Source organism: Cyanistes caeruleus, chromosome 25 (genome assembly GCF_971803275.1).
Source record: "Cyanistes caeruleus chromosome 25, bCyaCae1.hap1.1, whole genome shotgun sequence".
Classification (NCBI taxonomy): Eukaryota; Metazoa; Chordata; class Aves; order Passeriformes; family Paridae; genus Cyanistes; species Cyanistes caeruleus.
In genome coordinates this window covers 1,466,581-1,476,896 of record NC_141725.1, presented here as the reverse complement: position 1 = coordinate 1,476,896, position 10,316 = coordinate 1,466,581, and the positions used below count along the sequence as shown (strand labels likewise).

The following is a 10,316-nucleotide window of genomic DNA, read 5'->3' as shown; positions in this document are numbered from 1 at the left end:
GAGCCAGCCCCATCCATAATTCAGCAGCGCCGCAGGGATGCAGCGGGCGGGCAGGCACGGCCAGCGGCCCCCCGAGGGCGGCCCCATGGAGAACGGTGTGGGGCAGGAGCCGGGGACCCCCGAGCCGCCCGGCCCCGCAGCTCCCCGGGCTCCCCGCAGCTGCCCCAGGCTGGTGTTCCACACGCAGCTGGCCCACGGCAGCCCCACAGGGCGCATCGAGGGCTTCACCAACGTCAAGGAGCTCTACGCCAAAATCGCCGAGGTCTTCGACATTTCGCCCACCGAGGTGAGGGGCTGTGGCCTGGGGAGGGGTCTTTGTGCCCCGGGCAGGGACACCCACCCTGTGGCCCTGTCTGTAGTCTGTGCTCCCACAGGTTCCCAGATTCTTGCAAATGTAGTCCCCAAAATTTTCTGGAAGAGTGTTAGGGCTCAGGGTTGCATTGGCTCCTCTGGGGAGGGCTTAGGGACTCTGTGCCTCAGTTTTCTCACCCTCCAGTATGTGTCAGGGAGCCATGGCTTCCAGTTCCCTGGCTGATTCCAGCTGCCTGGAGCTGTAGGAAGGTGCACAGGGATGGGGCATTGCAGGGTCCCCAGGCAGGCTGGGGGTCCCTGGGCCCCTCTGTTCTAGCAGTGCCCAGACCTGACTGAATCCCCCTGAACTGGCCGTGGCTCCTCTGACACGTCTTGCCCTACTGGAGCATCCCCAGTCCCTGCTGACGGGGTTCCTCGGGGCAGATCCTCTTCTGCACGCTCAACACGCACAAAGTGGACATGCAGAAGCTGCTGGGGGGACAGATTGGCCTGGAGGATTTCATCTTCGCCCACGTCCGGGGCGAGACCAAGGAAGTGGAGGTGACCAAGACAGAGGACGCGCTTGGCCTCACCATCACAGACAACGGGGCCGGCTATGCCTTCATCAAGGTGAACCTCCAGGACCATGCTGGGGCTGGCACAGCCTTGGGGACTGTGGCCCTGCAGGTGACATCCCCTGTGCATCCCCTCCCTGGGACCAGGCTCCTCCCTGACTCCCCACTTCAGCCCTTCCCTGGGTCCACCCTGGCCCTGGGGGTCTTCCCTGCCACGGGGAGGTTTGGGAGAGCTTCCCTGCCTGACCTGGCTACCAAAGGGCATGGGACTCTTGAGGTGGTTGTGCGTGGGTCGAGATGGGGGCTGTGTCTGACTGTCCCATTGTGCCATCACTGTGTGCCTGTCCCACCTGGTCCCCAGAGGATCAAGGAGGGGAGCATCATCAACCGGCTGCAGACAGTGTGTGTGGGGGACAGCATCGAGGCCATCAACGACCACACCATCGTGGGCTGCCGGCACTACGAGGTGGCCCGGATGCTGCGGGAGCTGCCGCGGGCTCAGCCCTTCACCCTGCGCCTGGTCCAGCCCAAAAAGGCCTTCGGTGAGTAGGGAAGGTCCCCCTGCTCTCGCCCTGGGGACCCTGGGATCATCCCCAGCCCCCTGTGGCCCTGCAGCCCCACCCCCGCCCCAGTGACCAAGTGCCTCCCAGGGTTCTGCCCCATGTGTTTACCCCTCTGCACCCCCACAATGTGTGTGTGTACCCCACAGCCCTGGGGCACCCCCTTACCCCCTTGCTCTGTGTGCATTGTCTCGAGCATCCGTGAGCACCCCATAACCACGGGCATCCCCACCCGGCGCCCCCGGATGCTCGTGACACAGCCCCCCCATCCCACACACGGCTCACCCTGCGGAGCCCCTGGGGGGTGGGGGGTGGCCGGACAGTGAGCAGCGAGGGGCTGGGGATGCCAGGTTCTGCCTGTGCCCTCATCCCCCAACCTGGGCACAGACATGATCGGGCAGCGGACACGGACAGGCAAATCCCCAGGCGAAGGCAGAGTAGTGGCCAGCGGGAAGGAAACGCTGCGGCTGCGAACACAGGGTCCGGCCGTGCTGGAGGAGGAGGTAAAGCCCACCCCGAGCTCCCCGCCCCGAGCCCGTGGCTGCTCACACTGTGCCAGGGTGGGGATAAGCATCCCTGTGCCCCTGTGCTGCCCGGCACTCACCCCCCGTGCCCCTCGCCCCCAGCCCAGCCCCTCCGAGGAAGAAGCTGCCCGGCGAGTGGACGATCTGCTGGAGAGTTACATGGGCATCCGCGACAGCGAGCTGGGTGAGGAGGGGGCCTAGACCCTGACCCGGAGCTGCCCCTGTCCTTACCCCTGAGCTGCCCCTGTCCTCACCCTCACCCCTATTCCAACCCTGCCCCTTCCCCAGCCCCTGCTCTGATGCAGCTCCTCCCGACCCAGCCCCCGCCTCTTCCCCTGCTCCTGTCCCAGCCCCTCACACTGGCCCTGATCTCCCTCTTCTCCCAACAGCCTCGACGATGGTGGAGGCGGCCAAGGGCAGCCCCAGCGTAGCCCAGCTTGCCCAAGGGCTGGACTCGGTGCTGGGAGAGTTTGCCTTCCCCCAGGAGTTTGTGGCCGAGGTGTGGGCAGCCGTCTGCCACGCTAAGGGGAATAAGGAGTAGCTGGGGGGCAGGTGTTGCCCCTCGCTTTTGTCCCCTCCCCATGTCCCCACCTCATCCCCACCCCATATGGGGCTGAGGTGCTGGTGGGGGTTCCCATCCTGCCCCCCACACCCTCCTGAGCAGCACCAAGATCTGTCCCTTGGGTTGGGGGGCAGAAGGCACCCAACCCACGCTCCTTCCTGAGGATCCCCCTTGCACACCCCCCCCAAATGTGGTGGGCAGTGGCTGTGGCTCATTAAAGGAGAGATTGAAGGAGAAGGGTTGTTGCTCTGATTGTCAGCAGGGTGAGTTCCCCCCAGGTACCCTCCCTGGGCCCCCCTTGAGGTGGTCACCCCCAGTGGGCACCAAGAGCTGCACGAGCTGTGTTTTATTGGGGACGGGGAGGGGGAAGCAGCCCCCTGACAGCCCCTTGGGTATCAGGCTTGAGGAGGGGGAGGCCCCTGGATGCAGGTGATGAGGATCCACTGCAGGGGTGGGATGGGGGGATGGCCGTGTCCCCCTGCCCAGTGCCCGTCCCCAGGGCTGCTACTGCAGGACGGAGCCAGTGGTGAGTTTGCGGGGCAGGGAGGGGGTGAGGGACACGATGGAGGGCCGGGGGTGCAGCCGGGGATACACACGCTGCAGCACAGCCCGGCGGAACAGGATGTAGACCCAGGGGTCCAGGATCTGGTTCCAGGTGACCATGCGGATGTAGATCAGCAGCATCTCCTGTGTGTCTGTGGGCAGCACCTGTGCCTGGCCAGGCAGGTGCTGCAGGACCATCTGGACAATGAAGATCTGGGGGCAGAAGGAGGCAAAGTGTCAGTGGAGGATCCATGAGCTGCTCCAGGAGTGATGAAGATCGAGGCACTGAGCCTCTTGGAGGAGTCCTGGCCTAGTCTGGGGCATTGGGGAGCACCTGCTCTGCCTGTCACCAGGGGCCAACTCAGGGTCTAGAGATGTGACAGGGGGATACTGGCAGGGAAGATCTTATCAAGGGGACACCCCCAGACCTGGGACCTCACTAATAGGGACATGGAAGGAACACAGTGAAAGCTGGGACCTTGCTGTCAAGGATGTGGGACACTATACCCCAGGAGGCACATGGAGGGACCTGGGGGGAACACACCAAGACTGAGGCCCCACAAGGAGGAACAGGCTACGTGGAGACCTCCACAAGGAGAAATGGGGGGACATGAAGGCTCAGGAGGGACCTGGAGGGGTGGTGATGGGGCACACCAGGACAGGGGCCTCACCAGGAGAGGCATCCAGCAGATGGTGGCGATAATCATGATGCCCACGAGCTGCACCATCATCTCCACCTCGCTGTCATGGCGCCGCTTCACTGACTCGCGGTCGTGGTAGACGCGGCAGAGCGTGACCACACTGACGGTGTTGAGGATGAAGGAGAGCAGCACGGAGAGGATGCCCAGCAGTGCAAAGAGCAGGCAGAAGACAACATCGCCTGTGTCAGGCAAGAGGGTGAGGAAGCACCAGGAGCCAGGGAACTGCAGCGTGTACCGCCCCAGCCCGAACACCGGCAGCAGTCCCAGCAAGCAGGAGAAGCCCCACACCAGCCCCACAATGGCCCAAGCACGGCGCTTGGAGAGGCTGGTGGAGCGGGAGAAGGGGCAGTTGATGCCCAAGAACCTTTCCCCAGCCATGGTGGCCCCCAGCAGCAGCGGACACTGCCCAAAGAAGACCATGGAGAATCCAAGGAAGTTGCAGAGGTGGCAGCCAGGGTCCACCTCAGTCCAGGAGAACTTGGTGAAGTGGTAGGGGATGATGACCGAGGCCGTCACCAGCAGCCCCATGAAGTCTGTGACCACCAGCCCACAGAGGAAGATGAGGAAGGAGGAGCGGGCCTGGCTGGAGAGCTTGCGGGAAGAGCTGACCAGGACACAGAGGGCAAAGAGGTTGGAACAGAGGCCGATGAGGCCGAAGGCCGTGGAGAACCAGGGTGAGGCGATGCTGTTCTGTGCACTGGCACGGCCATCACTGGCATTGAAAACCCCGAAACATGAGTCTGCCTGCCCGGCCGTGCTGCTGTTTGGGGGCTCCATGTCCTGCACTCCCTCCTGCTCCTTCCAGCAGCTTCAGGCACCCTCCTGGCTCTGCTCCATGGCTGGAGTCCCCTGCCGCTGCCAGCAGCAGTCCTGCCTTGCCCTGCAGGGGGAACAGAGGGAATTTAAGGCTGTTCTCCACTGCCAAGCCCACCCATCATCCATCCTGAACCTGCAGATACAGAGTCCTCCAGGGGCTGTGGAGAGGGACACCATGGTGGAACCCCAGCCCATGGAGGGGGGCACCAGGGCAGGACCTGGCTCATGCTGGCCTCAGGCACAGCTGCAGTGGGTGCCAAGGGCTGAAACCCCGCAGCTGCTGGCATTAACTGTACCCAACCATGAGCCACGTGGGGCTGCAGCCATGAGGCTGAATCCCTGAAGAGGGTGCTGGGGGAAACTCAGCATTGACAGCCTGGTTCCCTCCTGCCCCAGGGGGACACAGCCAGAGATGTCTGGGCCATCACACTCTGAAGGATGCAGGCGGAGTGGCTGCACCAGGGCATGATCCTGACGCGCTGCCTATCCCTGAGCGTAAACCCCTGGCCCATTGTGAAGATGCTCCATTCCTCCAGTGTTCTGGGGAAACGTGAGGTACAGGTTTGAAGCTGTGCTGCAACCCTGGCACCACTGCCAAACCACAGCCAGTGTGGGTGACAGACCTGCTCTGCCCTCCCGGCACCCCTCACAGTGGAAGCTCTGGGTTTGTCATCACGACAGTGGCTGCAACAGGGATGGCTGTGGACAGCCTGGTCAGTGCCACTCTGCCTTGCTTGGGCAGGGAAGCATCTGGAAATCATAGAATCATGGGATATCCTGAGTTGGAAGGGACCCACAGGGCTCATCAAGTCCAACTCCTACATGGCCCTCCACTGCAAGTTAGTCTAGGCTGCAAATGGGATGATCTGGGCCAGGACAGAGACATGGCAACAGTGGGGACTGGACAACCTGGGAACAAAGACCCTGGCAGAGACCAGACCCCTCCTCTCCTCCTGGGACCCATTTCTCCAGGCTGTGAATGTTCCTGCCACCTCACTTGCCCCAGCTCACCCTCCTGACTGACATGGTCCTCAGCCCAGTGGGCTGAAATGCCTAGTCAGTAGTGGCAACCTACCCCAACCTGCCACCCCTGCAAAGCCCCCACTGTGGGGTCCCTCCATTATGCAGGGTGGCACTGCCACCTGTCTCCTGTCCCCAAGTTAAACCTCACACCAACTCTGATCACTGCCAACCCATCAATGGCCTGGCTCTGGGTCCCCGGGCTGTGTCCCTCACCCAGGCACCCCTCAGCACCAACCCCTCTCTGACCCCTGGTGCAAGGGAGGCCACAGGGCTGCGAGCTGCTGCACACACCCGAGGCACGCACTGATCCCACAGCCTGGCCAGGCTGGGATGGGGCCAGGCATTGCAACATCCTCTTGGGCCTCATCCCGGTGACACACGGGGTGAGGGTGCCAGCACCTATCCAGTGCAGCAGTGCCCTGCCCGTGCCCTGTCACAGGACTTACAGCCCAGGGGAGCAGGGCCGGGGATGGTGGTGGTGGTGGCTCCTCCCCATCTGTCCTTGTGTGGGGGGCTGGCGGAGCATGGTGGTGAATCACTGCGAGGGTGGGCCTGGCTTTTTCCATGAGCCAAGAGTGAAAACTTGCTGCTGTTTGTTCTCACTGGTCCCTGAGGGACTACATCAGCCCCAGAGGCGTCGGCCCTGCAGACATGTGGTGAGGCCTCAGCATGATGTTCTAAGACCTTGAGGAGTCACCAGCCTTTCCCACATCCTCTGAGAGGTGACAAAGTCACCCCTGCAGCACAGTGATACCACACAAGTGCCTGGTGCACCAGTCCCACTCCAGCTGTCCCTTGCCATGCACCTGCCCACACAGTCAGGGTGCTGTCCCCAGACACGTTCCCTCTGTCCCAGGGTGCTCCCTCTGCTCACTGGGGCTCAAGAGCCCATGGGGTGATGCTGCCCTGCTGTACCTATTACCTGGGTATTCACAGCTACAGGATGCTCTTGGCTGCTCCCTGGCTCACTGTGGCAGGGCATGACCCCTCCCTTCAGTGTCCAGTGGAAGGGGGGGTCCTCCCTGCAGTGGTACCTTGGCCAGACAAGGAGGCAGAAGCTCCAAATTCCACCATTACCTACATCCCCTCCCTGCCCTCCCTTCACCTCCTGCCCTGACACAACCACAACCTGGACCCTCATCCACTGCCCACTGCAGCCTGGAGAGGGACCCCGGGGGCTTGGAGGGCTCTGAGTTGGGCTCAGGGGCTGAGCAGCTGGGATCCCCCTGTGCAGAACTGCCTCAGCTGGGCACAGCACTTAGAGGGAATCAAATATTTACAAGGGGCCACTTTGCAGCCACAGGAGAGAAAGGAAACCCCTGCTGTGCCAGAACACACCAGTGGGTGCCTCTAGGAAGAGGTTCATGTGGGGGCAGAGGGTCCCCACTTGCCATTTCCCCCCCATCACGGCCAGCCTCTGCAGGAGGATGCATGTGGGGACAGCAGATCCTGCAGAAGAGAAATTCTGAGCCCAGGGACTGTCCCCACTGTCCCCCACGGGGGGCCCCCCGTGCTCTGGTTTGGGGTTCTGGACCCAGCAAAATGGACATGCCATGGGAGCAAGGGTTTGGCAAGGGGTGCTGGGGTAAAATCCTAAAGGAGAGGAGCTAGCTCTGAAATGTTCTGCTGGAGGCTGTGAGGCACTGGTAGTGGGCTGTGGGGGGTTGATGCAGGCACTAATGGGGCTTCTGGCAGGTTCGGGTCCTGCTGCAGATGCACCAAGGCTGCCCTACCTCTGCTGGGCACTGCCTCCTGCCCTGGCCACATCCGAGGGGAGTGAGGGAAAGGCAGATGAGGAGTGTGGGAGGCTGCTCCTTATCAGCTTCTGCCCCAGCTTGCTGTTTCCCCAGACTTCCCCAGGTAGGATTGGGCATGGGGCCTGGACAGGGCTTGCAAGATCAGGCCGAGGTGGGGGTTGGAAGGGGAGAGGCACCACATACCTGCAAAGGGACTCCCAAACCCCCCAGGTGTACCCTCACCCTGGGGTCTGCCACTGGATGCGATGCTTAGCCACGGGGCAGCCGTGCAGAAGATGCTGCAGGGCATTTGCATTTCTCCCTTCTGTGGCCAGTCTCTGCTTGCTGGACCTCTCCAGGACAATGACTTTCTCTGCATGATCCCTTCTGTCTCCACAGCCTGATGCCTCTGGTGCAGGTGGTCTCAGAGACACTGTGTCACCTGTTGGGGATGGATGTGGTCCTGGTGCCATCTCCCTCTAGGCTGGGGCTCTGGGGTATCAAATCAATTCGAGGTCATCAGCTGAGACAGGAAAGGCCATGGGGATGAGGTCTTGGCATGAGTGTTCCTCCCTGGGCCCACAACCATCACAAGGACCTGCTCCTGAAGAAGCTGGCCTGGCCTACAGTAGGGACATCCCTAGGACACTCAGGACAGAGGACATTCCTGGGAAGCAGTGACACACAGGACGGTTCCTGCCAGGTATGGTAACTGTCCTCGCATATCCCTGTGGTGGCCCAGGGCAGAGGTCCCCAACCTCGCTGACTGGGAAACAACTGGCACCATCCCCATTCCAAATTCCAGGGCCCAGGAGCTGGGCAGGCGGTGGCTGGAGGATCAACCCAGATGCGCTGGAGTGAGAAGCTGGGGCTGGGCAGCCCTGGGGCACCGGGCTCGCCCCCCCCCGCGGCTGCCCCCGCCCATCGCGGCACCTCCAGGGCTTCAAGGCTGCTGGGCCGCCCACTCCGACAGCCCGAAATAGACCCTTCCTTTCCCGGCCCTTTCCTGAGCCTTTCCCGGTCCTTCTCCGGCTCTTCCCAGAGGAGCCAGCGGCACACGGGGGCGGGCGGCGGCGGCCAGGGTGGAACCATCCCGGCGGGGGAGCCCCGAAAGTCGAAGATCTGCCCCTCGCGGACCCTCGGTCCCGGGGACAGAGAGACGATGGGGGAAGCGGGGACACCATGTGTCCGTCCCCCACTATGGGGTCTCCGCTTCCCCTCCCCCGAAACGCATTCAGTCCTCGGGGTTGTGTGCGAACCCGGCGGCCGAGCCGGCCGCGAACGCCCCGAGAGCCTTGGGAGCCCCTGGAGCCCCGACCGCCGCACCCAAGAGCCCCGCACAGCCTCTCCGTTCGTCTCAACCCTACTGATGGTCTGCCCGCCCACCCCATTCTCTGTCCGTCCATCCCAGTCTTCTGGGCTCTTTGTCCTTCACACCCCTCTTGGCCCTGGATCTCTCGCCCCCCTCCAGCGCCCTCCTCCCCGCGCAAACCCGAGCCCTACCTCGCTGCGGGCGGGACCCTCCCGGGCGGGACCCTCCCCGGCTCGGCTCGGCTCGGCTCGGCTCGGCTCGGCTCGGCTCGGCTCGGCTCGGCTCGGCTCGGCTCGGCTCGGCTCGGCTCGGCTCAGCTCGGCTCGGCTCGGCTCAGCCCGGCTCGGCTCGGCTCGGCTCAGCCCGGCTCGGCTCAGCCCGGCTCGGCTCGGCTCGGCCCGGCTCAGCCCGGCTCGGCTCAGCCCGGCTCGGCTCAGCTCCGCGGCGGGGCGGGGGAAGCGCCGGGCTCGCTACGCCCCCCAGACCCGGCCCCGTCCCTCTCCGCTCCCTCCCTGCACGGGACGGGCCTCCAGGCGGGGGTCGCCCCCCGGCCCCATCGCCCCTGGCCCGGGAACCGCCCCGGGGAGCCGGCAGCGTCTCTGCGGTGCAGCTCCCCCGGTGCCGGCGCCCAAAGCCTTCCCGGCGGAGACACCCGCGGCCGGTCCGTGTCGGGGCTGGGTTCCCGTCCCGTTACTCACTTGTTTACTCCACTGAGTCCCTGCCCGGGCAGGGGGTCCGGCCGTGCCGCCCCTCCAGCGGGACCCGCACCGCGGTGGGGTCCAGCAGAGGGGGCGTCCCCGCCGAGCCCCGCAGCGACCCCGGGACCCGAGAAGGGAGAGGAAGCTGCGGCTCCGGGCGCTGGTGTGGCCGAGGGCCAGGGTCCCCGGCCGTCCCTGCCCTGGGGAGGGATTCGCTCCCGGGGGTTTTCCCTGCCCCACAGCTCCCAGCTCAGGATGTCGCTGCGCTGTCCAAACCCGAGACCAGCTGGGGCGGCACGTCCCCAGGCACTGTTCCCTCCCACGGTCTCAGGACGCGACAGCCTCCTTTGCTGCTCCTCGTGCTCCGCCGAGGGCAGAGCTCGGCTCTGGCCGCGGCGTCTTCCTCAGCTCCGAAGAGCTGGGAGCACCTGAGCCCACGGGGGACGCGGGGACATCCCGTCAAGGCAAGGGCGGCTCGGCGCTCAGCTTGATGGCCAGGCAGCTTTTCCTGGCACTGGCTAGGCAGTGAGGGGGCTGCAAAGCCCATCATCCCGCTATCCCTTGGCTTGGAGCAAAGATTGTCTCAGAGAAAGCCCGGGCAGAAGGCAGGGCCAGCCCGCAGAAGTGGATTGCGGCTGGCTCTGTGTGCGGGGAGCACGAGTGGCCCCACCACGCGAAACGCGCGGGGCTCGGCAGCCGCTGCTGTCCCGGGTGGGGCCGGGTGTGTCCCGGAGCAGCTGCGCTCACGGATGATGGGACACGGGCCAGCTCCACCGACTGCCCCACCCCGGTATTAAACAGTCGTTTCCCCCTGCACAGCTCAGGGCTGCACCTGCAGCTTCCCCCAAAACGTAGGGGAGATGTGGGTTAGGGGCAGTGAGAGCAGCCAGGTCAGGGTAAAGGTGTTAGGGGCTTCAGGCAGATCCAGTCCCTGATCTGGCCCTGGCACATATCCAGAGGCTGCAGCAGCTCTCG

The 10,316-nt window shown here is 64.3% G+C and overlaps 2 protein-coding genes across 2 annotated transcripts; one reads left to right on the top strand and one right to left on the bottom strand.

Moving 5' to 3' along the window:
* Positions 1-705: 705 nt before the first annotated feature.
* On the top strand, positions 706-2,570 carry GIPC3 (GIPC PDZ domain containing family member 3). Its single transcript, XM_086862359.1, has 4 exons — positions 706-1,408; positions 1,814-1,929; positions 2,053-2,134; positions 2,340-2,570. The coding sequence occupies exons 1-4, from the start codon at positions 772-774 to the stop codon at positions 2,489-2,491; spliced, it is 987 nt and encodes a 328-aa protein (XP_086718485.1). The 5' UTR covers positions 706-771; the 3' UTR covers positions 2,492-2,570.
* Positions 2,571-2,843: 273 nt separating this feature from the next.
* On the bottom strand, positions 2,844-9,728 carry TBXA2R (thromboxane A2 receptor). The gene is made up of 3 exons (XM_086862968.1): positions 9,342-9,728; positions 3,727-4,636; positions 2,844-3,268 (listed from the first exon to the last, which is right to left on the bottom strand). The coding sequence occupies exons 2-3, from the start codon at positions 4,531-4,533 to the stop codon at positions 3,017-3,019; spliced, it is 1,059 nt and encodes a 352-aa protein (XP_086719094.1). The 5' UTR covers positions 4,534-4,636; positions 9,342-9,728; the 3' UTR covers positions 2,844-3,016.
* Positions 9,729-10,316: the final 588 nt, after the last annotated feature.

Bases quoted from the DNA above. Each gene is read 5' to 3' on its own strand.
- GIPC3 (XM_086862359.1), top strand. From the start codon at position 772: ATGCAGAAGCTGCTGGGGGGACAGATTGGCCTGGAGGATTTCATCTTC. The intron at 1,409-1,813 runs GTGAGTAGGGAA...ACCTGGGCACAG, and splicing joins CCAGCCCAAAAAGGCCTTCG to ACATGATCGGGCAGCGGACA. The intron at 2,135-2,339 runs GTGAGGAGGGGG...TTCTCCCAACAG, and splicing joins CATCCGCGACAGCGAGCTGG to CCTCGACGATGGTGGAGGCG.
- TBXA2R (XM_086862968.1), bottom strand. From the start codon at position 4,533: ATGGAGCCCCCAAACAGCAGCACGGCCGGGCAGGCAGACTCATGTTTC. The intron at 3,269-3,726 runs GTGAGGCCCCTG...TTCTGCCCCCAG, and splicing joins TCTGCTGGATGCCTCTCCTG to ATCTTCATTGTCCAGATGGT.